At 41.8% G+C, this 27,893-nt stretch overlaps 1 protein-coding gene across 1 annotated transcript; it reads left to right on the top strand.

Annotated features, from left to right (window-relative positions):
* Nucleotides 1-336: 336 nt before the first annotated feature.
* Nucleotides 337-26,029, top strand: LOC108716245 (neurotensin receptor type 1). The gene is made up of 4 exons (XM_041563549.1): nucleotides 337-1,451; nucleotides 9,789-10,074; nucleotides 23,480-23,570; nucleotides 25,491-26,029. Exons 1-4 carry the CDS (start codon nucleotides 810-812, stop codon nucleotides 25,762-25,764), a joined length of 1,293 nt encoding a protein of 430 aa, XP_041419483.1. The 5' UTR covers nucleotides 337-809; the 3' UTR covers nucleotides 25,765-26,029.
* The last annotated feature ends 1,864 nt before the right edge of the window (nucleotides 26,030-27,893 follow it).

The raw sequence follows: 27,893 nt of genomic DNA, 5'->3' as shown, positions 1-27,893 counted from the left end.
ACAGTGGCGTAAATATGCTTAAAAAACAGCGACTACAATACCAAGCGCAGCACCTAACAGTTTGAGGACTGGTGGTGCTAAATTTGGTGATTGGCTCCACACACAGACACACACAGAAACACATAGAGAAACACACACAGACACACACATACATAGAAACACACACACACAGAGCCCACCATCTGCGCTGTATCTGTATCTAGTATTCCTTGTGGGTGGATATGAGATCCCAGAATAACTGTGAGTAGATACGGGTCTGTGATACTGTCTATAAGCAGCGATTGTGTCGCAAGTCGTCAATGAATCAAGTGAAGATCCTGCTGCCCCCCCCTCCCCTCTCCCCCTCCCAATCATAAGCTCCTCAGCCAATAGGTAGTGCTGTGCAGTTGACTGGGCTCAGACCGGTCTTTTTATTCCACAGTGTGTTGGCTAAGGATAGGACTGAGACGCAACGATTGCCGGCAATATTAACACACACACACCAATATTATAAGGGATTACTGTAAAGCATTAAATTTACCTAGGAGAAATAAGTACACCCAATCTGTGGGTTAAACAAACATATATTCAGGAGTAGAGACAACAATGGACTGTAGAAAGCAAATGCTAAAATCAGAAGATGGGTATTTATTAAGATTAGCACTTATGCAGCACCTGGAATGTTCTACCTGTTGGCTGTACTGAGGGTCTTTCAGTGTCCCATGCTGAGGGGATCCCTGATGGAGGTAAGTCCATCTCTCTAGCACTCAAGAAGCCTCTAGAATCTACAGGTTCTTCTTTCAAGTTCTGGTAGCGAGCTCAGAAGACTGATGGGAATGATGTGGACTGTAACAAACCTCACTTTCCCAGTGGCTGAGCCCAACTCAACCAGCGACTTATCCCACCAGCTCGATGTGGACACTGACTTCTCCTCCAAAGTTTTCATCACCGTCTTCTACATCCTCATCTTCTTGGTGGGCACCATCGGCAACGTTCTGACCATCAGGCTGGTGCTGAAGAAGCACAACCGGCACAAGCTGCAGGGCACGGTGCACTATCACCTGGTCAGCATGGCTCTGTCCGACATCCTCATCCTCCTCATCAGCATTCCCATCGAGCTCTACAACTTCATCTGGGTCCACTACCCCTGGATTTTCGGGGACGCCGTTTGCAGGAGCTATTACTTTCTGAGGGACATCTGCTCCTATGCCACAGTGCTGAACATCACCAGCCTGAGCTGCGAGAGATACCTGGCCATCTGCCACCCCATGACTGCCAAGAGGATCATGTCCAAGATGAGGACCAAGAAAATCCTCTCGGTTATATGGTTCTCCTCTGTGGTGTTTGCCATGCCTATGGCTTTTATCATGGGGGTCAAGTATGAGAACACAACCCCAGAGGGAGAAGAGGACCCATCTTCCCTCATATGCACCAACCTAGTTTCTACTGCCACCCTGAAGGTCTTTATACAGGTAACTTACTTGTGTCTCCTGGGCATTCTGGGTTATTATTGACATGTTCAGCCTGTTCAACTCTTCCTTTGTTGCTGGAAGCTTTATCCCAAACAGAAACTGGAGTGCAACAGGTTGGGTCTCCCATCTAGTGTCTCCAGGTTCTATATAATAAGCACCCTCCCTGTTATATGTAACACAATATCCAGTGAAATTCATGTCCTTATATCATGTATTCTGTCTGTGCTGGGGGGGGAGAGACATTTTAAATTAGAGTGAGATTGCCTGCCATCAGCCAGTACAAATGTATATACAGTATGGACATTTCTGTGATTTATAGCTTTTTTAATTGATATACCTGTGCTTTACCTGATCTTAAATATTGAAGTGATTTATATGCTGGAGGTGGGGTGCATGTATCACAGGAGAGCAAGATGTAAGCACAATGCTCTATTGCTCTGTAGCAGCTCTATCCCATATACCCCACACATAGTCCCACTGAGACGCAGGTGATACAGGTAATAATCTATGTGTGATATCACAGTCAGACTGTTCATAGCTAAGCATGCAGTTAAATAGAAAGGGGCAAGCAGTGCAGTTTGTGCCTGATTCTATTGTAGCCTGCCTTCAGAAATGCCCCATTCTGCCCCACAAACTCACACACCTTCATCCACAGCCACTATATAAATGCAACCATGGGTGGGCAGAAAAGTGCAAATATACGTACAGTAGTCTGTGAATTAAGCCTCCCAAAAATACATTTTGATCATAATTTCTTCATGTACTAGAGTAAGTTTGACCATAGCAACCAGACACCTGCTGGGATTCCAAACTAGAGAGCTGCTAAGTTTATCATAAAATAAAATATGAAAATAAGTGTCTGTCAATATCACGTGACTATGGAGGGGGGCAGACCCTGCAGTGGTGGGGGTGACCCAGTAAGAACAGGTGGAGGTGAAATGCAGGTCCTACTCCATGTGCACATGTGATTCTGAAAACAACTATATTCTTGAGGGGGGGGCATATTTTTTCTAGGGGACCCAGGTGTCTCATTTTTACTCCCCAGGTGGTGAACTACTCCTTTAATGTTTTTATTCCAGCCATAGATTCTGATTTAAGGCCTTTACACACAGACAGGTGTACAATGAATTCTTTCTGCATTCCACCGCACCTGAACAAAGGACTTAACTGAGCCAGTCTTCTCTATGGAGTCTAATGACAGTTCCCTATATGAAAAAAATGTTCACCATTAAGCTGAAATATATGCAGTCCCACATATAGGCATATTGTGTCCTGTACATTATCTGTGCCATTCATCATTGCTATAAGCACTCTGCCACACCTGGATTTCTCACATGAATACAGAATGCAGAACTAGCATTGCTATTGTGTGTATTTATGATGGGGAGTATTACTTTATTTTTTTTTTGGAGGGGGGAGGGTGCAGAGACATCATAATTATTCATTCAGGGTATAATTGAGATCTTCACTCAATCATTCAGACTGAAAAATTAGGTTTAAAAATCCTACAATGGATCATTATAACAATGACAAGGGATTAGTTGGAGTCTATGGGAGTGAGTGATGAGAGTTGCATGGAACCAACTGGTGGATCTTCACCTGGGCCCAAGGCAGGCCCTTTATAAACCTGTTTATATTGTTTGTTATTGTGAGCTATATTATTTCTCCAGCATTAAGTTTTATTCTTTGTGCAGTAGGCATATCAGGTATTCTTTCATCCTATAGATAGATAGATAGATGATAGATAATAGATAAGATAGATAGATAGATAGATAGATAGAGAGAGAGAGAGAGAGAGAGAGAGAGAGAGAGAGAGAGAGAGAGAGAGAGAGAGAGAGATAGATGATAGATAGATAGATGATAGATAGATAGATAGATAGATTGATAATATATATAGATAGATAGATAGATAGATAGATAGATAGATAGATAGATGATAGATAGATAGATAGATAGATAGATAGATAGATGATAGATAGATAGATAGATAGATAGATAGATAGATAGATAGATAGATAGATAGGCAGATAGACTGAGATAGACAGACAGACAGACATATAGATAGATAATAGATAGATTTCCCTACCTGCCCCCTAATTTACATATGCAAATTAGGATTTGGATTCGGTTCAGATAGGCACAAGATTTCGGCCGAATCAGAATCCTGCTGTAAAAGGGCAAATCCTGGCCGAATCCTGAATCCAATCCTGGATTTGGTACATCCCTAGTAGATAGATAATAGATAGAGAGATAGAGAGAGAGAGATAGATAGATAGATAGATAGATAGATAGATAGATAGATAGGCAGATAGACTGAGATAGACAGACAGACAGACATATAGATAGATAATAGATAGATTTCCCTACCTGCCCCCTAATTTACATATGCAAATTAGGATTTGGATTCGGTTCAGATAGGCACAAGATTTCGGCCGAATCAGAATCCTGCTGTAAAAGGGCAAATCCTGGCCGAATCCTGAATCCAATCCTGGATTTGGTACATCCCTAGTAGATAGATAATAGATAGAGAGATATATAGATAGATAGATAGATAGATAGATAGATAGATAGATAGATAGATAGATAGATAGATAGATAGATAGATAGATAGATAGATAGATAGATAAGATAGATGGATGGATGGATGGATGGATGGATAGATATATAATAGATAGATAAGATAGATAGATAGATAATAGATAGATAATAGATAGATAGATAGATAGATAGATAGATAGATAGATAGATAGATAGATAATAGATAGATAGATAGATAGATAGATAGATAGATAGATAGATAGATAATAGATAAGATAGATAGATAGATAGATAGATAGATAGATAGATAGATAGATAATATATAGATAGATAGATAGAGAGAGAGAGAGAGAGAGAGAGAGAGAGAGAGAGAGAGAGAGAGAGAGATAGATGATAGATAGATAGATGATAGATAGATAGATAGATAGATTGATAATATATATAGATAGATAGATAGATAGATAGATAGATAGATAGATAGATAGATAGATAGATAGATGATAGATAGATAGATAGATAGATAGATGATAGATAGATAGATAGATAGATAGATAGATAGATAGATAGATAGATAGATAGATAGATAGATGATAGATAGATGATAGATAGATAGATAGATAGATAGATAGATATAGATAATAGAGAGGCAGATAGATAATAGGTAGATAGTAGGGATGCACCGAATCCAGGATTCGTTTCAGGATTCGGACAGGATTTGAGCTTTTCCAGCAGGATTCAAATTCGGCCGAATCCTTGTGACTGGGCAAACTGAATCCAAATCACTTGACTCTTTGTCACAAAAGAAGAATTTTTTTAAATTTTCCCTTTCCTAACCCTAATTTGCATATACATATATATATATATAATAGAGGTTTAGGAATCATTTACCCGTCATTTACCCGTGAGATCAAGTGCTACTTTCCATACTATATACTTAAATGCTAAATCATCAGAAATAGGGAGACACTTCATGCCATTGAGCTTATTTAAAATGAATATAAAGCTGATAATTAAAAGGCTTGAGGGAGTACTGCATAGATAAGGGCACTTGTCCCTTTTTAGCTGCACAGTGACTAAAGCTTAGAAACAGTAAAGGCGGTAGAAGACAGTGAAATAATGTGTGTGGAGAATAAAAGAGAATAAAAGACAGCTATAGCATGTGGTACCGTGTAGTACATACTGTATGTTGTGAGCCTTTGAGGTTAAATAGGACATTGGATCAGAAATTGGTTATGGCTGGAGAATATGAAGGTGTTTAGGTGTAGCTGTGTCTAACTAGGGATGCACCGAATCCACTATTTTGGATTCGGCCGAACCCCCGAATCCTTTGTGAAAGATTCGGCCGAATACCGAACCGAATCCAAACCCTAATTTGCATATGCAAATTAGGGGTGGGAAGGGGAAAACTTTTTTTACTTCCTCGTTTTCTGACAAAAAGTCACGTGATTTCTCTCCCGCCCCTAATTTGCATATGCAAATTAGGGTTCGGATTCGGTTCGGCCAGGCAGAAGGATTCGGCCGAATCCGAATCCTGCTGAAAAAGGCCGAATCCTGGCCGAATCCCAAACCGAATCCTGGATTCGGTGCATCCCTATGTCTAACCCACCATTCTCCCTCATTGTCTGACCTACAGCCTTCCTTCTCATCTGCTATTGATCTCCTAATCCCATTACTACAAGTGTAAAGGAACAGTAACAAAAAACTAAAATTGTATCAAGGTAATAAAAATATAATTTACTGTCACTCTGCACTGGTAAAACTGGTGTGTTTGCTTCAGAAACACTACTATAGTTTTTATATATAAGCTGCTGTGTAGTCATGGGGGAAGACATTCCAGCTGGAAAAAAGGGGAAAGGCACAGGTTACATAGCACATAACAGATAAAACGCCATTGTATTAGACAGGGCTTGTGCTGTGCCTTTTCTTCTTTTTTCCCCAACTTGAATGGCTGACCCCATGGCTACACAGCAGCTTATTTATATACTATAGTTGTGTTTCTGAAGCAAACACACAGCTTTTACCAGTGCAGAGCAACAGTACATTATATGTTAATTACTTTAAACACTTTAATTTTTTGGTGTTACCGTCCCTTTAACTATTGGCCGACCTTGATGGGCATGAACTTGGGAAGCAATGACAGGAAATTAAAGGGGCTGTTCACCTTTAAATTAACTTTTAGTATAATGGAGAGAGAGATATTCCGACACAATTTGCAGTTGTTTGTCATTTTTATTTATTATTTGTGGTTTCTGAGTTATTACGGTTTTTATCCAGCAGCTCTCCGGGTTGCAATTTCAGCTATCTGGTTGCTAGGATCCAAATTACCCTAGCAACCATGCATTGGTTTGAGTAAGAAACTGTAATATGAATAGGAGAGAGACTGAATAGAAAGATGAATAAGGAAAAGTAGCAATAACAATATATGTGTAGCCTTACTGAGCATTTGTTTTTTAGATGGGGTCAGTGACCCCGTTTGAAAGCGGGAAAGAGTCAGAAGAAAAAGGCAATTCATTTAAAAACTATAAAAAATAAATAATGAACACCCATTGAAAAGTTGCTTAGAATTAGCTGTTCAGTAACATACTAAAGTTTACTTAAAGGTGAATCACTCCTCTCGTACTTAGCCCACGACACATGCCTCTTCTGCCTCCCCCTAATTCAGTACAGGTATGAGACCTGTTATCCAGAATGCTCAGGACCTGGGGTTTTCCTGATAAGGGGTCTTTCTGTAATTTGAATCTCCTTACTTTACATCTACTTAAAAATCATGTAAACATTAAATAAACCCAATAGGCTGGTTTTGCGTCAAGGATTAATTGTATCTTAGTTGGGATCAAGTACAAGTTACTGTTTCATTATTACAGAGAAAAAGGAAATATTCTTTTTAAAATGTGAATTATTGAATTATAATGGAGTCTATGGGATATGGTCTTTCTGTAATTCAGAGCTTTCTGGATAATGGGTTTCCGGGTAACGCATCCTATAGATGTACTAAAAAGTCAATGACAGCTTCATGGACCAAAAAAAATACAAATGTTCTTAAAAAAAAAAAAAAAAGCTTACATTTTTTGGGGGATTTTTTTTACTCCTTTGTAAAGGCTTTACTAATTTGTCAGTAGGTCTTTATCTTTAAATAATATGAATATCTTGTATTACAAGCATAGGGAGCAAGCAAGCAGCACACCTAGAGCGGAGGTGTACAGAACTGTTGTGTACAGTTGGGCCCATACTCATTTCAGCATGACGGCTCATTAGTGCATTTATATATCCTTCATCTCCATGGCTACAGCATTCAGGGCTAGAGGTCTTACTTTGCTGTACTTAGTGAATGATGCCTCTGATTGGTGTGTTTAAGTCATGCAGAACTATAGCTTTTGACTTCCTTCAAAATTCAAGATTTATAATGCAGTGGACAAAAACGCAAAAAAAAAAGCCATTCTGACGGTAATTGGGAATGCATAAAGAAATGCAATTAGCCTATAGCTATAGGTGGGACAAATTGTAACTTAGCATGCATACTGCTGGATCTGCTCTATTTTGGGGTGTTAGGCTAATGACTTGAGACAGCCTAATCTTTACATAAGTGATATTTATTTACAAAGGAATTAAAAGGTATAGAATAAAAAGTGAATTAACTAAGATGGAGGAAGGAAGAAAGGGATAGGGAAAGGTGCAACGGGGAAGAGGATGGAGCAGATCCAACATATATAATGGGCAACATATTCTTTCTTGATGCATACATCATGTTTTTATTATATTATGTCGGTTTGTGAAGATTCTCAATCATCCAGGTCATGGTATATCTATAGAAATAAATCAAATCAACTGGATTTGCTGTGTTTTTCTTGAAGACGTTTCACTAGTCATCCAACTGGCTTTCTCAATTCAGAATAACTTGTACATAGGATCTTGCTTCGCTATATATCCTCTGGAATGTTGCTCCAATCAGCATAATCTGTTTATCAACATCCACAATGATGTCATTAAATTAGGTGTTGATTGTATTAGCAAACTTAGAGTTTTGATGTGTCAATAAACCTTCCAAGGAGAGGGGCCATAACAGCATTGTATATGGCAGACAATGGATGTCGCACCCCCCGCCTCTATTCAGACTTGGTTTTTCAGTTTTTACATATATGGCTTCTTTAACACCTCTTTTGAACCAGTCGCTCTCCCGGTCTGGACTTGGCAGTCTTCAAGCGTGTGTCCTTTTTCTTTTAGATGTAGGTACACAGCTTGAAGTGTTCTGACCAGAGGAGCTGACTCTTCTGTGCTGTGCCAAACGCTGGTGTAACTGTTGTTTGGTTTCTCCCACAAACAAATCAGAGCACTCCCCACATACACAATGTTACTCTTCTTGTGTTTTGGGGTTGGGTCTTTGGGGTGAACTAGTTGCTGCCTCAGTGTGTTGCTGGGTTTAAAGCAGATAGGGATATGGCGTTTATTAAAAAGTTTTTCCGACAGCCCAGCTACATATGGGAAGACCAAGTTCTTTCTCCTGTCCTGGTTTCACCAGTAGTCTTAGTGTTATTGCTTCTTTTTCTACCGGTTTTCACAAAAGCCCAATCTGGATACCCACATGTCTTCAGGGCCCCTCTGAGATGTTCCCTCTCTTTCAACTTAGCCTCTGTGCTGGTGGGGAGTTACACCAGTTTATGGCAAAGCACAGAAGAGCCAGCTCCTCTGGTCAGAACTCAGCCGTGTACCTACATCTAAAAGAAAAAGGACACACCTTTGAAGACTGCCAAGTCCAGATTCAAGACAGGGAGAGCAATGCGTTTAAAAGAGGTGTGCATCATCGGCCCAACAGCCAACCATTAGCTTGATTTGGCCTTGCATATGGGTGGCCAAATTGAGTCCTGATCCACTTGGCGGATCCCTGAATTTGCATGGATTTCTCACATGCATTCTTTGGTAACTTTAATTGCAGATGAACAGTGGAGGTCATTTTAATCAAGGGGTGGTTGCACATAACACAAAAAAGAAGACATCCACTGGGTAGATGTTGCATTGCACAATGATGAGCAACTACTAAAAATGGAACCGGTGTCTGCTGTATATACAGTTTGATACTCTGTAGATGGACGTCTATAGGTTTTTTTTTATTAAAAAAAAAGTGTCATGCATTATTCAAGGGGCTACCTCTAGGGCAGGGATCCCCAACCTTTTGAACCCGTGAGCAACATTCAGAAGTAAAAGGAGTTGGGGAGCAACACTAGCATGAAAAATGTTCTTGGGGTGCCAAATAAGGGCTCTGATTGGCCATTTAGTAGCCCTTATGTGGATTGTCAACCTACATTGAGGCTCTGTTTGGCAGTGCACCTGTTTTTTATACAACCAAAACTTGCCTCCAAGTCTGGAATTCAAAAATAATCACCTGCTTTGAGGCCACTGAGAACAACATCCAAGGGGTTGGAGAGCAACATGTTGCTCACGAGCTACTGGTTGGGGACCACTGCTCTAGGGGCTTAAAGGAGAAGTAAAGGCTTGGTGCACTTGGGTTGCTAAATGTTAGGTGATTGTATTCATTTACCTGAAACCCCGGGCTGGTGCTCCTATCAGCAGAAAACTGCACCAGCCCAGGGTTATACCAGTGAGCACCACAGAGTGATCCACTTCCATCTCCTTCCTTCCAATTTCCCAGGGCAAAAGCATTAGCAGTTGAAGCCGACCCATTAAATGATAAATCAAAACTTTATGTGGAAGTCCTGCACTATTAACAATGTTTAACAGAATTATTGAAAAATAGCAAATACCTAGTAGATTACTCAATTTAACCTTATGGTTTCTTTCTTTCAGGTAAATGTGTTTGTATCATTCCTTCTTCCTCTGGCGCTGATCTCCTGCTTGAACTGTGTGACTGTGAATCAGCTTGAGTCCTTGCGCTCTCGCTACTTCTTGTCCCTGCATTCCTCCAGCAAAGCTCCTCAGGCTTCCTACAGAGCACACATGTCCCTCAAGCCTATTCCTTCATCACCTGTGGTTAAAAAGCCCTCTGCTGCTGGAGCAACCTGCAAGAGTAGTCTCACCGTGTCCAGTGAACCAAACCGCATACAGCCTCTCCAGCACAGCATTTACATGCTCAGTTAAGTAAATCCAGCCATTGCCATGATATATATCAAACATATAATTGCTTGCTATCTTTTATTACATTTATTACAAAATTTATCTTATTTGATTTGCTTCTCCAATTAAAATCCATCTGGCCTTGAACCTAGTACAGTAGTGGTACTCTCTCCAGATGTCATCTTTAGCATAAGACAGTAATGGAGGGATCAGTTTTAGTGTGTGTATGTATGGATGCTGGGTTTCATTTGGAGGGGTTGAACTTGATGGACTTTGGTCTTTTTTTCAACCCGATTTAAAGATGTAACTAGCTAAACCCTTTAGATAAAGGGAATAGAGTGAAGCCATCCCAGATATGATCCAGTTGGAGAAGTCCTTGGACCAATAAACATCAAGATGTGTTAATCCCAGTAGCATTGCATTTCTGGATTGGCTGAAAAAAAGGCACCTGATTAATTGAATCTGCCAATATGACCTCTAAAGAGAGGGTTAATGTCTGTCTTTTGAAACCCTCTCTGTGAGTGAAGAGGAACACCCCACTTTCTTCTAATACCTTGCCATGGTCAATGTGAAAAGCTAGTAAATGAGTTTCTAAAGGATCGTATAAGTATGGGGCCTGTTAACAAAATGCTCAGGACCTGGAGTTTTCCAACTACCAGATCTTTCTATAATGTAGATCTCCATACGCTAAGTCTACTAGAAAATCATGTAAACATTAAATAAGAACCCCTTAGGATGGTTTTGCCTCCAATAAGGATTAATTAAATCTTAGTTGGGATCAAGTACAAGCTACTGTTTTATTATTACAGAGATAAAGGAAATCATTTTTAAAAATTTGGATTATTTGGATAAATGTTTGGATAATGTTTTTCTATGGGAGATTGCCATTCCATAATTTGGGTTTCCATATGGGAACCCATACCTGTATATGCCTCTTCCTGCAGTATTTTCATATTAAGGGATCAAATCACCATCTTCTCTTATGGGACACAATGTCAACTTGCCCAGCAGAGCTCCATAGTCAAAATAGTCAATTCCCCTTATTAATTTAATTAATTTAATTACCCTTCTGTATCACTCCATTCTGCAACCTTGCAGGTAATGTTTAGAAATCAATATTGGCAGGGTTGGACTGGCCTACAAGAATATCAGAAGATCTACTGGTGGATCCATCAGCAATTTCTTGTTTTATCTATAGAGCTGTATAAACCCTATAACTTCTAGCAGCATCTAATTGTGAGTGGGCACAAGATCAGGTTCTTTGGTGGATCATAAGAACCCCAGACCATACTGAGGTCCAGCAAACTATTAATATACACTGTACACACTGTACAAATCCATGTTGTAGATGGCCTGAAATAATCTGCATATATATCTAAAATAATCATACATTTATGCAAATGTGTTATATTGAATTCATGTAGCAGCAGACTCTATGTCCATGTACCATATCCTCCCTTCGTGCATTCTACTTTAAAATTCAAAAACGGCATTTTTTTTTTTTTAAATTTAACCTGCCCTTTAATTTGAATTATCAGGAGAGAAACTTTAAATTATGCATCTTCTAATTTGTGTGCATAGAAATGGAATTAATTTCCTCTGAAAGGGAGAAGAATGACTTTTCGAGGAATGTTATTTGGCACCTTGTCATTTACGTTTTATAAAGCAGCCATGATAAATACTATATCATTATGAGTCATTTAAATACTTTATATAGGAGAATTCAGCATTTAATAACGATATTAATAATGATAGGTTAGGAAGTCGATATCTATTGACTTAATAATGACTCAGCTGGGAGCTATGCATGTATAAGAGATTATGTATATAGTATATTGTTCTGTGCGTATTCAGAGGAAGCTTGTTAGTAGGTAACAGAGTCGTATTGAAAGCTTTCTCCTTATTAAACAGAATTATATCAGCCCAAGAGTTCTTTTGAGAGTAGTTATGCTCTGACCCACACAGCCAGTACGTTGGCAGAACCTTTTCCTACACCTACTCAATGCTGAAATGGCCAATGCAGCATCAGACTGGAGGCGCGGAGGCCACTGTGTCTTCCACCTCCTCCTCTGGGCTTTCCTGCTCTCCCCTCTGGCCCACCCCACCTCTGTCACCACACCCCTAGATGTCCCCCACCCAAGCCACAACCCCCTGTTGTACTGTATTTGTTACCACAATCGAAGCCGGGTTTGGGTCAGCGGAGTCAACCGAGTTTTTACTTGTCCCACTGTCCCAGTTCTACCCAGAGCCAATGCTCCCTGCCTCCCCAGTATTTGTGACAACCTGTATACATACCTCCCAACTGTCCCGTTTTGAGCCGAACAGTCCCGCTTTTGACAGCTCAACCCGCTGTAATGGATTTGTACTGATAAGTCCCGGGTTTCTCTTTGATCTTCTGCACTGAATAGCCAGAAACAGATACAAAGTTTCTAACTTAATTGGGTATTGGCAGAGAGCCCAGAATAGATACATGACATACTTTTGTAACAGTTTGATAAGAACGAAGACTCACAGCTTAAAGGGCAATTCACCTTCATTTGCAAAACTGTAATAACACATAAAAAACACAGAAATGTGTTCAAACTTTAATAACCTGCCAAATTATGTAAAATGAACATGGTAATTAGGGGGTGTGACAAAAAAATGGGCGTGACCAAAACATTTCGCAGTGCTATGCCCACCAAATCTTTTTGTCCCTTTCTGTTTCCTAAATGTTGGGAGGTATGTGTATACACCTTTATAAAGAACACATAAGGGCACAGACTTATTTATTAATAACCCTCATCCCCAATTCCCACTAAACAAGGCAACAATACTCAGGACTGTTTTAATATAATGGGCAAAATAGATGAGGTCCCAAGCAGGAGAATAAAAGAACACAACTATTATTAATTTCTTCCTTCTATTAGAATAAATATTCCTAAGGGATCATACTAAAGTGGAGATGTATTTTTGCTTGCGGTGTCCCATGTGGGTTGTGAGGTTCTGCTTGTGTTGTTTATCCCACAAGGAGCACAAAATGAGCTGCTGGAGAGTCTTGGGGTGGCCACAAAGCCCATTGGGGTACCTTAAAGCAGCCCTGACCATCATGTTTAGTTCACTCTCTCTACAAGCCCCACATTCAAGAAACAGACAGCTGTGATTTATGAGATCCAACAAATCAGGTATGGGATCTGTTATCCAGAAATCCGAATTATGGGAAGGCCATCTTCCATAGACTACATTATAAGCAAATAATTCAGGTTTTTAAAACTTATTTCCCTTTTCTCTGTAATAATAAAACAATGCCTTGTACTTGATCCCAACTAAGATATAGGGCCCTGAATCCATTTTGTGTATGAAAAGTACTTGGAACTGGGATTTACAGTGCAGTGCCTCCACCTAGGGAACACTCAGGAGTGGTTTTCCACTAGGAAAAATAAAACAAACACAGTTTGCAATAAACATGGCAGGTACACAAGCAAGACCTGTCCTCACCCTGGGGAAACACACAGTGGCCAAAGTATCCACAGGCAGGAGATAGAAACTGGCTCTCCCTGAAGCTCAAATGTTTTCTCAACGCAGAGCACAATGCAGCTGTTTTTAAGCTCTTCCTGGTTGGTCTTTTCAAGCAGCACGCTCACACTTCACAGATCTGGCTCTAGCTGGCTGCTGCCACAGGGGATCCTTCATAGGCTCTGTCTGTAAACCTGTACGTTTTGCTCCAAAGTCAGGCACTCTCTCTCTCCCAGGGATTCACTGGGGCATTCAGCCAATCGGATGGCTCTCCACAGACAGAAAAACAAGGGAAGGACTTGTCTGATTCCCTACACAGGGGTTCTAGTAGTTTGCTGGGATTTGCCCACTGGAGTTTTACTGCCCTGAATGTTGCAAACAAAGGGTAACGGCAGTTGGTAATTTAGGTAACTGTCAACTTTTCCACTCACTGGGGCAGATTTACTAAAGGGTGAAGTAACATTCGGTATCGAACATTCACCAGAAATCTCATCCACAGCGACATCGCCAATTTACTAACAGGCACAGAGGATTCGCTAGTGAAAGAGACCGCCGCTAGTGTAATTTTGCGCCCTTTCGCCAGGTAAATTTTCGCTCAGGTGATCGGTCATTACTCCAAAAATTCACGAAAGTTCAAATTTTTACAGAACATTTTAACTCTTTCCAGAGTTTCCTTTGTCAGTTTAGACATGACGACAGAGCCGGGCCAACCCGGCCAGGCACCCTAGGCAACCTGGCGGGCCACGGCGCCAGCTCTGTGCGCGCTTGACTGCGCATGTGCAAAATTGTGCGCCAGCGCGCATGCGCAGAAGAGCATTTATGCGCACACCACCAGCGGCAGACGGGACCAGACACGGGGTAGGCGACAGAGCAGGTATGTGCCTGGCGCCCCCCCAGCTTTGCGCCCTAGGCACGTGCCTACTCTGCCTACCCCTAGTTCCGGCCCTGCATGGCGAACTGATAAGATAAAGCTACATCCTCCTCAATCTTATGTCAGTGACATCTTTATTGTCTTTAAAAGTTGTAACTATCACAAATTTTAGTTTTAACCTTTTTTTTAACCATTTGATGGCCATGCCACATTTGTTTTAAGGTGGGCTCATGTCTAGGGCGTTAGAGGATCTCTTTTATCTTTATTTTGCTTCCTTGAACATTTTTAATAATAAGTGGCCACTTTAAGCAATTTCCCCATCACGAATATAGACATTTATATGACCTATATGTACCGGCCCTATTCAAATTGACTTAAAGGGATACTGTCATGGGAAAAAAAAAATTTTTCAAAATGAATCAGTTAATAGTGCTACTCCAGCAGAATGCAGTGGAATCCATTTCTAAAAAGAGCAAACAGATTTTTTTATATTCAATTTTGAAATCTGACATGGGGCTAGACATTTTGTCAATTTCCCAGCTGCCCCTGGTCATGTGCAGAATTCTGCTGGAGTAGCACTATTAACTGATTCATTTTAAAAAAAAAAAATTCCCATGACAGTATCCCTTTAAGAGTAAGTGAACTAATGAAGTTGCGCTAGGCAGAAATGACCGTTAGCGTTTGCCAGCGTTCAGCTGCTGAGACGCAATTTCACATTTTAGTAGCGAATTTGTGCCTGGCAGGTAAAAATTTGCCCTTTAGTGAATTTTCTCCAAAGTGTCTCTGTCTCCTGTCAGTAAGTGTGTTAGTTACTGAGAGAGACGCTCCCTAATAGGGGTGAGTTGCCCGTCTGCCTATTTATGAATCCATACCCTGCCTCCCCTTTGCCAGCTGCCAAGAGTATATCTTATGCTCCTCGGAGCTAAAGGGCTGGGAGAGATGGGAATCGCTAAAAAAAATCGATAAAGAGCACACAGAGGTGAAGAGATATACGAGAAGAGGAAGCAGAGAAGATAGGACAAGAAATTGAAAGGAAATTACAAACGTTCTTAGAATCATATTGACTTCATTACAGTAAATGACAATTTAAAGGTGAACTAGGCCTTTCAACAATTGCAAAGAAATCCCTGTTGTTCCGCGCTTTAGGTTACATATGGGAAACACTAGGCTACAAGAGAAAATATTCTGATTTCTCAGTGTACAATCTGTAGCTCAGGTTAAACATGAGAGTGGAAAACACCCCACCATGAATTTATTTACTGGATTACTTACTTTCCCATTTAATAGAGAGCATTTTTTATACTCATAAATGCTTTTCTATCTCAATCTCTAGCTCAGAGCTGGATGGACACTGGTTTCCATAGCACCCCGTACCTTTTAACACAATCTATTTCCTATGTGTCGGCAGGACACTCATTGCATATGTATTTATAAATCACAGCAGCGTCAATCTGCGCCCTGCGGCCTGGAGAGGCCCTGAGATCCCAATGGGCTTCTGATGAAATCTCCTTGATTGGCACTCGCATACAGAGGGCATGTTTCAGGCGTTATTCCTGCTATTTTATATTGATCCAGGAGAAAAGCAGACACTAAATAGGAAACATCCCAAAATAGTGCTGTAATATCAGCTCAGGAAATCTGTAATCAGCCATAAATAGAGTAGATTGCGCCATTGAGATGCTAATGTGTGTTCTGAGATTAAATCAATGGGAATTTGTCATTTAATTCTTATATAGGGCCTCCAGTCACCTTTGAGTTTTTCATGTTACAGCACCCTGTCTTTCCCCAGATCATGTAGGATTACACTATCCGCCATCACTCAGCTGTCAGTTTGTAGGCATATCCATGAAAACTCTTTAGCTCTGCAGTTCCAGTGGCACACAGCTAATTAGAGATTCAGAGGGATTGTCCAATGAGAATTCTACTTGAGGGTCAGGACACACAGGCAGAGTAAGGAGATTAGTCACCCAGAAACAAATTTCTTCTTCGGGTGATTTATCTCCTGGTTGGCACTTGGATCGATTAGTTTTCCGAAGTCGCCCAAAGTTGCCAGATGAGGAAATTCTGGGTGAATTTGGAAAACGAATGCTTGGAGTGCCATCCTGCCGGTGATTTATATTTTCGCCGGGGGGAAGGCAGGGGAGGCAGTTCGGGGAGATTAGTCTCCCTGATGAAGAGGAGATTTGTCGCTGGGCGAATAATCTCCCCGAATCTGCCTGTGTGCTCTGATCCTAAGGCTCACATGCCTGTTCTTTGTGCTTTCAGTAATGGAAGGATCTAGGGGTCCGATTCCCTAAAGGGCGAAGTGACTAATGCTATAGAAAATTCGCCAGCGGGACGTCATTTAGAAACTTTGCCAATTTCCTAGCGGACCCTAGCCGTACTTTACTAGCAAAGGAGATAGACGCTAGCGTTGCTTTGCACTCTAATGTCAGGAGAATTTTTGCTCTGGCGAACGTTACTGAACGTTACCTCATTCGCCAGACTTGCCATCACCAGCTCAGACCAGGCAAAGTACAATGGAGTGCAAATTTTTCTAAGTCCCAAAACACTGAGTGATAGCCTGCAAAGGACCATAAAATTATTTTTGGGTAACCGGGTTCCCCCCTACATTTCCTAACACATGGCACATAAACTATACACTGGGCTCAGGTGTAGGGCAATATAACAACTCTATTTTCTTTATTAAGGTTCCCTGGGCTTGTGTAATGTAATGTATTTGCTGCAACATATACGTCCATTCAACTTTATCATTTCCCACCATATGCAAATCAGGCAATGCTAGTGCATCTTTGCTTTGATTGCCGAAGTAACGCTAGCGAAATTTTGCCAGCGTTCGGCGCCCTGGACGCAACTTCGCCTTTTAGTGAATTAGCATTGTCCTAGTGAATTTACGCCTGGCAACGTGTTGCGATGTCTGCAAAGCTGTCGCTGGCGAATTTTCGCTGGTTAAAGATCTTCTCTTTAATGCTATACAGATTGGATTGGCCCACTGGGATACCGGGAGAAATCACAGTGGGTTCCTCCCTCAGTGGGTCTTGCCAACCCCGATCTATGCACAAAGGTCAGTGCGATGTGTCCTTTGGATAGTATTGCATGTGTGGGGGAATGGGGTGGTGAGGTTGGATGTTATCAACAGTTGTACTGATCAGTGGAGGTGGGCAGAACTGGGGCAGCACAGAAGGGCACCCAAGGCAAGATCCTTTAGTAACCAGCCACCATGCTTGGCAGCATCTCCTCCCCCTCCTGTTCGCCACCACACGTATCCACTTATACCTGATCATTGAGAGCAGGGCTGCAGTTTAAGGAGGTATCAAAGGTACATGACTAAGATCCAACACCCCACCCCAACATTGCACCCTAGGAACATGTCTACCTGCCTACCCCTTAATCCAGCCCTTGTGGTGGGTGCCCTTGAAGTCAGGAAATCTGATTGACCCAAGGGTCCCAATCCAACACTGCAAAATACCTAAACCAGCAACGCCAACTCTCATGTTTTTAATTACATGATAACGTTACCCAGTGATCTCCCTATGTCCTAATGATTCCACGTCAAGCCATGTGATATGATAGCAAGATCACTGCACTATGCATTCAATTTGCCGTTATGTTTAGTAGATTTTCAACAATAGTCATTTGAATTCACCGTTGTGTCCTCTCTTTATAAAGAAAGAAGAAAGAACAGGCCCTGACCTCGGATAGCTCATATTGAATCCAGCGATAAAAATAATTCTATGAGGAATGATCATAATCAGAGTAAAATAATTGCATAAGGAATGATAATAATCACTATCCCCTCTGGTATAAAATATTCATTGTGGTGCCTGAAGAACAAGAGACTGAACCTACGGATGGAGATTACTTCCCGCAGAGTACATTTAATAAAGGGATTTACGCCGAATAAATGATAAAAATCAATCTTTAGAAAAGCTGAAGAGAAATTAAATAGACAATAAATAAGTGATACTAAACACTGCTGCTCAGCCAAGCTTCACTGTACTCCAGTGTTGTAAATAAATGCTCATGTATGTTTTGGCTGTTTTTAACTTTGTTACCAATTGTCTGTGCATGACCCTGGGGCAGTGAGTCCTATGTGATCACAGTAACTCTATCCAAATTGAGACTGCACAGCAACTTCTCACTGATGCACAGCTCAGGTAAAACAGCTACAAACAAGGGCGCAATCTCTACGGCACTTACAGGTACAAAAGTATGGCCCTTAGTGCCAATTCTAAAAGTAAGTGTATCTGGAATCTGGTGTAGAATGCTAGGTCGTTGGGTGCAAGGCAGTACTGTGCTTCCAACTCTCAAGGCTTCCTAAATTTAATGCCACATAAGTATGGGGTCAGGTAGAGGGTGGGAAGGGGTGACAACTATGTGCCTCCCCCTCATACTGTAAATAAAGTGCTGCTGAATGTAGGTAGTTCTACTCCAGGATTCGGTTTGGGATACATCCAGGATTCGGGCTTTTTCAGCAGGATTAGGAATCGGGCGAATCCTTCTGCCCGGCCAAACCAAATCCATATCCTTTGCATATGCAAATTAGGATTCGGTATTCGGCTGAATCTTTCGCAAAGGATTCGGGGGTTCGGCCGAATCCAAAATAGTGGATTCGGTGCATCAATAGTTCTAGGGACTGTTCGGTTCAAAACTACAGTGATTGGCATTTCATTGTCATTAACTTGCCCATGATACCATCACTTAGTTTTTGATGCAATCGCCCCTTACATCATCCAGCCCAATCCCTGTCTGGATTTTCTTCAGGCAAAGGTGTGAGGAAGACTCGATGGTGGCATCCGGTACCCACGTGACATCATCATGCCTTGGTAAAGTGATGCCAAGGACCTGGGTTCAATGCCCAAATAGACTGTCAGGGCCTAGCGGATTTTGTACAAGTTGCAGTAGGGACCAAGCTGTATACACAAAGTCCAATTCTGAAGGTATAAGAAAGTTTGTAGTCGTATCCAGGCAAAAGGGGCAGGCGGCAAATAGCAAAGTCAGGAGTCAAAACAAGAAGATCAGGACCCAGGAATCAGTAAATAAAGAATTATAGTGGACTCAAGAGTAGAACCTACATTTGAACCAGGTCCTTGGCATCCTTTTATTTAGAATTTGGCACTAAACATGATGACATCACTATGTTACAACACACCCCATGTGGACCATGGGTGCAGCCATCTTGGCTATAATGGTGCAGAGGAGAGAAGCGCCACTGGGCGCTCCTCAAAAAAAGGTTGCAAAGTGATGGGTGGATCTGACCAGTTTCACTTGACCAAAATTTTGTGAAACTATAAAAAAAATTGCCAAACACATTGAAGACAATGGGTGTTTTTTTCGGGCAACATTTTTCAAACCACACAGCATTTTTAAATGAACATTAACGTCTATGACTCGCTCGTCATGGTAGTTACCCTAAGCAGCCCTCTATTCGATGGGCAAAAGCAGCTGGGCCCAGAGACCTGCTGGCATTTATTACAGGGCAAGGAGGAAGGTGCTAAAAGCATCATGGATTGTACGCCTGTATTGCACTTAGTACATTATCCCTAATGACTTAAAGGGGTTGTTCACCTTCAAACAACTTGTTGTTTTCAGATAGATCACCAGAATTAATGACTTTTTCCAATTTCTTTTTATTTGATATATGTGAACGTTTTTCTAATATTCAATGTAAAGTGGCATTTTTCCCCTTCTAAAGCAGCTTTGGGAGGGGGGGTCGCCGACCCAGTAAACTGTTCTAAATTGATACATTTAGTTGATCCATTTCTTATCTTTGTCCCTGCTGAGTAGAATCCCTGAGTTTCATTACAGGCAGCTGTTAGAATTGATACAATAGTTGCTAATACTCCAGAGATGCTGCTGAGAAATGGATCAACTAAATGTTGCAAAATCAGCACCAGAATTACTGAGCTGCCAGACTGAAACACCAGAGACAGGAGCATTCAACTTTAAACTTAGATTTTGGAAAAACAGTAAAAAAAATAAATAATGGAAAGTAATTGAAAAAAGTCGTTATTTTTGGGGAACAATCTGAAAACAAATGAACTGAAAAAAATTGTTTGGCAGGTGAACAACCCCTTTAATGGATTAGTGTATTTTAGCCATAGGAGTGGATCACCCAGCAGGACAATATCCTATCATTTGGTCACATTAACTAAGGACACCAATCGCTGCCTTCAATAAAGACATTAAGGGGCACATTTACAAAGCTCGAGTGAAGGATTCGAATTAAAAAAACTTCGAATTTCGAAGTGTTTTTTGGGCTACTTCGACCATCGAATGGGCTAGTTCGACCTTCGACTATGACTTCGACTACGAATCGAATTCGAATTAAAAATCGTTCGACTATTCGACCATTCGATAGTCGAAGTACTGTCTCTTTAAGAAAAACTTCGACCCCCTAGTTCGGCAGCTAAAAGCTACCGAACTCAATGTTAGCCTATGGGGAAGGTCCCCATAGGCTTGCCTGTGTTTTTTTGATCGAAGGATATTCCTTCGATCGTTGTATTAAAATCCTTCGAATCGTTCGATTCGAAAGGATTTAATCGTTCGATCGAACGAATAATCCTTCGATCGTTCGATCGTAGGATTAGCGCTAAATCGTTCGACTTCGATATTCGAACGATTTTAGTTCCTAGTCGAATATCGAGGGTTAATTAACCCTCGATATTCGACCCTTAGTAAATCTGCCCCCAAAAGTTTGAAGTACAATGAACATTCTTCAGGTTGGCAGGGGGGCTTTCAACGGAAGCAGCTTTGTTCCCAGGCTTTATTACCCACGATACCTATGGAGTGTTTAACAGAGTTTCACGTTCCTTTTGTTCTGAACAACATTAGTCCCATTATTACCTAGCACAGCTACATGTATTTATTCCAGATTTCATGCAATTAGCATCTAATGAAGCATTCCTAACCGTAAGAGCTGTCAGAGGCACAGAGAAATGTCCCTATGACCAAAACCTCTACAAGGAGAGGTTCAAGATGGTTTTGAGATTGAGGTCTAAAGTCTAAGGCCCTGGCACCCCAGTCCAACACTGAGTAGATATATTTTTTGTATACAGGAAAATAAAAAATAACGTTACGTCTCATTCCCATGTTCTAGGTACAACTAAGCAGAGGTTAGAGTTCATGCTAGAACTAGGGCTTGGGTAAGAGAGGTAAACGTCTCTTGAACCAGTGCTGTAACTGGATGTTACTTGACCCCACAGCAAATTAATTTTAGGTCCCCCAACATATCCAGAGTTTGTCCTGTTTTACCAATATATGTTGAAATTGCTCATGGAGTCTTCTACAACCTTCCAAGTTCTGCCACTCAGCGCAACAGTATTTTATCTGAGAGGCATGTCTTTAGACATTTTCCTTGTCTACTGTGGCCCTTCTTGTGTCATCTGATCTGTGTCTAAAGGTGGCCATACACGGCCCGACAAAAGCTGCAGACAGACCGAGTCGGCAGCTTATTGGCCCGTGTATGGGCCCCCCCGACGGGCTTCCCCGAAAGTCGGCCAGATCTCGATCTGATGGGACTAATAATCCCGTCAGATCGTGGTCACATCTGTTCGTTGATGCGGTCCCACTATCCGACCACCCGTAAAGCCACCGTAGGATCCAATCGTTGGGCCCTAGGGCCCACGATCGGATCAGCCCGATATTGCCCACCTCAAGGTGGGCATATCGGGCTGACATCGCCAAACGAGCGGATCTCTCCGTGTATGGCCACTTTAACTGTTAACATTGCAGTGCGCTTGTAGTACAAAGCGTTTCAAATAAAGTGTTTTAAATAAAGTTAGATATTCTGTTTTTATTGCCTCAATAATTGCATTACATGTCTCCGGAACGATTCGGCCTAGATCCTCCAATGTTCTCCCAGTTGCCGGATAACGTAGTGTTGCTATGAGTCTCTGTTCCGGTGAGATGGCCTGCCTCATACACGTATTTTGTTTGGTTATGGCTGGTCGAATTGCTTCAAATAAGTGTTCAAAATTTGAGTCAGACATCCGTAGGTAGTTTCTGAAATTATCTGGATTATTTTCTTTCAGCTCTTTCACAAGTCCCATATGTGAAAATTTATGACGGTGTAACAACCACTGTTTGCTCCATATTGATCTTTTCCTCTTCTTCTTCTTTATGGAGGTTAATAGCAGTATAGCTAGTGCAGCCCTCCTGCTATCATCCATAAATACGCTCATCTTCACAAACGATCGTGAAAGAGATCCGAATGGACTCCTTGGGTCGAATGAACGTAACACAAAGGATTGTTCGTTGAAAAGCAGTTTAAATGAAATCATACATGTCATATCCTCCTCCGGTTTTGGCCTGTTACTGGACGATATCACTTAAAATGATTGTTTTCGCTGATGGACAAATCGTAGCTGTAAACTATCGTTTCACCAATATGTTCGGTTGTACAATTACAAAAAATCTTATATCAATCTGCAGGTCTATGGGGAGCTTGACACTAACTTTACCAGGGTAATTGTGTGGTGGCACTAGGGTGGCAGAGGAACAGCAGAACTCCTTGGTCTGTCTTTGGGTAGAGTGCTTTTATACTGAGTCCTTTTCTCTAATATAAACCAATCAGAAAAGTATGCATAGGACCTAAAACTCAAGAGACTTATTTATTATTTTCTTTGCTAATAATCCTACTTATCCTCCTTCCAAAGCCCCTTTTCATTTCCAGCTGCGAGTTATGATGCAAGTGGTTAGTATTGCTGCCACAGGGGTCCTGGTTATAACCGGGGGCATTCTTTGCATGGAGTTTGTATGTTCTCCCTGCATCTCCCGAAATCACATTTTGGCAGCTTCATTGGTTGCTGAAGGTTTACTGTAGTGTGTGTGTGGAGGAAGGAATTGTCAGCTCCAGTGGACAAGAAACAGATGTGAATGATGAGCAGTGTCTGTTTCTGTAAAGCTCTGCCTGATATGTTGCCTGTTATAGAAATAAAGGAGAATAATGCAATAAGAAAAGAAAAGGCTGAAGTCAAGTCCAAGGGTGAATGTTACTGCTTGTTAGTATTCAGTCTATGAACGGTCATTTTAAAGCGATGAATTTCTGCCCTTGCAGGAGCAATTGTGATTGCCTATGTGGTGTGCTGGCTGCCGTACCATGCAAGGAGACTCATGTTCTGTTACATCCCAGATGATTACTGGACTGGGTAAGTCTGCGAGGGACTATAAAATATAATATACAAAATTCAGTTTTCTGACGATACATGTCTGTTCATCAAGCTTAACATGTGTCGTGTGTTTGCATTTATAACATATGGACACCTGATCAAATGAGTAGACTCAAATCCATCGGTGCAAAGGGTATATAATTAAATTAGGGGTCAAGTCATAAACTGTATAGGGGGTTATGTAATATCAGGAGCAAAGTTTGCTACACTTCTTATCACCTTTAGCAATCGGCAAGTAGCATTTACAGGTCACCTGTATAAAAGCAAGCGTCTTATTGTTTGCTATGGGTTACTGTTCCTGGGCAAACTGTGTGCTGTTTACGGGGTTGGACTGGGCCGGCAAGACACTGGGAAAAAACTTAGTGGGCCCTGGACTTCACGGGTCCCACCGACCCAGTTTTGCTCCCATTGGCATGTGTGTGTATTCTCACTGCTCCATCTCACCGCAAGATGAGTCAAAACTTATGTGATAGAGCACAGCTACCCGGGAAGGGGGAGACAGAAGCATCAGGTGAGGGGGCCCTTGATGTTGCAAAGGGGCCTTGTGGCAGAGTCCTGCAGCGAATCGGGTACGCGCAGGGGCGCTCCGCCAATGAGGCGAGCTGAGCCGCTCGCCTCAGGCGGCAGCGCCAGACAGGATTTCAGGGGCAGCAAAAAGCCGCTCCTGCACCTTTAAGAGCCGAATTTCCGGTTTTTAAACCGGAAATTCGGCTGCGATATTGCGAGAGAGCGCAATTGCGCTCTCCGCAATCGTGTTCCTGCCTCCCCTCGCCAACAGGTAAGTCGGTGCGGGGGGGCGGCATTGCAGGAGCCGCCTCAGGCGGCTCCTTCCCCAGAAACGGCGCTGGGTACGCGCGGGTTACCTGCAAAAACCTGCGGGTTGTGGATATAAGTTCCGGTGCGGGTATGCACATGGGGTCTGTGGTTCTGCGGGTTTGTGGGTTTGCGGGTCGCTTTTGGCCGTGGGTCTTCTCAATAGCGATTTTTATTCCTTTTTTCTGATCACGTCTACTTCCAGTGATGTCACTTCCGGTTTACAATGACAGCACTATATTCTTGATGGTCAGCGGGTCACGGGTCTGGGTTGCGGCTAAGGTACTTGCGGGTCGGGTAGCGGGTCCAAGCGGGTCCAGGTTGTTGATTGCAGGTTGCGGGTACGGGTTCCAAAAAATGGACCCGCTCAGGACTCTGGACTCAGGACAACCCTTGCGGTTGCAGCCCCAGTGGGCCATGGACACCCAATCCAACACTGGCCGTTTATTGCATATGGGCTTTAGAATACAGAGATGTGTTATCTTTCCCTAATGTGGATCTTCACACCTTAAGTCTACTAGAAAAACATATAAACATTAAATAAACCCAATAGGCTAGTTTTTGCTTCCAATAAGGATTAATTATATCTTAGTTGGGATCAAGAACAAGCTACTGTTTTATTATTACTGAGAAAAAGGAAATAATTTTTAAATATTTGGATTATTTTGATAAAGTGGAGTCTAGGGAGCTTTCTGGATAACAGGTTTCCGGATAACAGATAACAGACAATGACGTAATTGGGGTGGATCAGAGGAATAATGGAGGATTATCCAGGTCAGCTGGATGAAAATTTTTGTAAATTGGGCAGGAAGAAAGAGGGGTAGAAGGTTCCAATCTTGAAGTGACATTGAGGGCTAGCCAGGGCAGAACAACATGAAATAAGGTGGCAACCCTAGTGGCACAAGATATCACGTGTAAAATGAGGCAGTATTGGGGGTTGAGGGGTTCAGTTCAGCAGAGAGGCCTCATCAGGTTTAGTAACTAATACTTGTGCCTTTCATTTTCCTGTAAGTATAACCCCACTTCTGATTTCCATCACCTCTAGTATTGTTTAGTAATATTTGTGTTTTCCTTCTTTCTTTGCAGGTTTCTGTACACCTTCTACCACTACTTCTACATGCTGACCAACACCCTTTTCTACGTCAGTTCCGCGGTCAATCCCATCCTGTACAACATGGTGTCCTCTTCCTTCCGAGAACTCTTCCTGGAGACACTTGGCTTCTCCCGCCGACGCAAAGAGCAAAACCTGAATCCCTCCGTATCGGGACAAACCAGTCTCAGGAGCGATACGTGCGCTCACAATACTCAGGCCAATCACCAACTAGCTGGCAAGGAAGAGGCTGCCAATGGGAAGATGTAGGGAAGCTCACCAAGGGCAACTTCAAGTCCTCTAATGTGTTTTTCCCAGTGTTAAATTTCCTTAAAATCCTGATAAGAGCATGAGGCGTAACTATAGGGGGAGGAGAGCTGACTGCAGGGGGGCCAGTAAGGACAAGCCTGAAATGTTTATGGTTAAAGGGAAACTGTATCCAATTTTTTTTGTATATTAAAGATGTAATTCTAAGCAGCTTTCCACTATACATTCATTAGCAACTCTCATTGGTTTTAGCATTGGAATTAAAACAATGGGTCATTCCTGCACAAATCTTTCTTTTCTCTGCACTGCTGGTTCTGAGCCTTGAAACAATATATCAGAAGACAAATAAGAAGAGCAATGCAAGATATTGTGGGAGTTGGAATATTGACTGCAGAAGAACTGGCCTCTGCTCTACTGAGTCAGAACTAGCAGTGCACAAGAGATACTACTTTCAATGGCAATTACCTTTACACATAACTGTGAAATCATTGAAAATGTGTCATCACACTTAAGGTGGCCATAGACGCACAGATAATATCGTACAAACCTAATTTTACGATATTCTGTGTTTGTATGGTGGGAAAAGAGCCGACCGATATCAGCAGAAGACTTGGATATCAGTTGGCTCGTCGATCGGGCTGGACGGAAAATTTTGATAGGCGTCCAAACATCGGCCATTGTTTGTGCTGAATCGTCAGATACAGGTAGAATTCTATTGTTTCTATCTGTATATCTGACAATTCAGCTCTACACGTGTAGAGAAAGATCCTTTTCAAGAAAGATCGTAATTTTTACATCTATTTACTCTAATCCTTATGCATCAGCATTGTTGTTTTATGGTCTGTGACTCCCTTCCTTTATTGTTCCACCCAACTTTCCTACAGAGCCTAAAAAGTTATTATGGTTATGTCTGAGATATTTGGTCTGACCTGTTTGGCCAATCAGGCTGTGGCATTATTCCGGTCATGGGCAGTATACAACGGGGCAGTGTCTAATGGGACTGCCATCACAGTGGTGAAAAACAGCAGCCTCCTAAATGCCTTTTCTGAATTTCATTGCACCTGATGATATAAAATGGTAAAGCCCCTGGCTGACACATGGAGCACCGGCAGCATTCCTTGGAGCATTTTTTGGTGCTGAGGCCTGACACCGCTCCATTTTTATCAGCCAAAGTTCTTCCAGTTTCGTGTCATCAAGAGCAGTGACAGCCAGACAAGGGCATTTTGTCCACCGCTGTTTTCCACCAGGCAGCAGAGACTAACTAAATATTCTGCACGCTATAAACCATATATACTCTTATTTTAGAATGGAGTGTAACCATATTAAAGATGCAGGGTGCAGCACAGTGGGACACAAAGCAGCGCTGTAAATACAAGGGCTTTTCTTTGGCTTGAGACCCCTGAAGTTCTCTGTACACACAAGTTGGTATTCCAAGAAAGGATGCATCCAACCTAGGGATCTGCCCAAATCTAAATCCTGCAAAAAGTGCTGCTGTCCAGATAAATTGTATCTGAACCCATAGGAGCACATTTACTAAGCTCGAGTGAAGGATTCGAAGTAAAAAAACTTTGAATTTCAACGTTTTTTTTTGGGGTACTTCGACCATCGAATAGGCTACTACGACCTTCGATTACGACTTCGATTCGAACGATTCGAACTAAAAATCGTTCGACTATTCGACCATTCGATAGTCGAAGAACTGTCTCTTTAAAAAAAACTTTGACTACCTACTTCGCCACTTTAAACCTACCGAGCTACAATGTTAGTCTATGGGGACCTTCCCCATAAGTTTTCTAAGGGTTTTTTGATTGAAGGAAAATCCTTCAACGATTTAATCGTTCGATCGAACGATTTTTCCGTCGATCGTTCAATCGAAGTATTTGCGGTAAATCCTTCGACTTCAAATATTGAAGTAGAAGGATTTTACTTCGAGGGTCGAATATTGAGGGTTAATTAACCCTCGATATCTGACCCTTAGTAAATGTGCCCCATAAAGTCATGTCAATTTTAAAGCTCTGGGCAACTGATTTTTAGCAGATGATGCAAATTTTTTAAAATAATTTTCCTCAAATTTTGAAATGCACATTAGGTCCCGGGTTTGGGGTAGTATAGGACCTAATCTTTTGGAGGAT

This window comes from Xenopus laevis, chromosome 5L (assembly GCF_017654675.1).
Source record: "Xenopus laevis strain J_2021 chromosome 5L, Xenopus_laevis_v10.1, whole genome shotgun sequence".
Classification (NCBI taxonomy): domain Eukaryota; kingdom Metazoa; phylum Chordata; class Amphibia; order Anura; family Pipidae; genus Xenopus; species Xenopus laevis.
The sequence above is the reverse complement of the archived record's forward strand: the minus strand, read 5'-3'. Positions and strand labels throughout refer to the sequence as shown.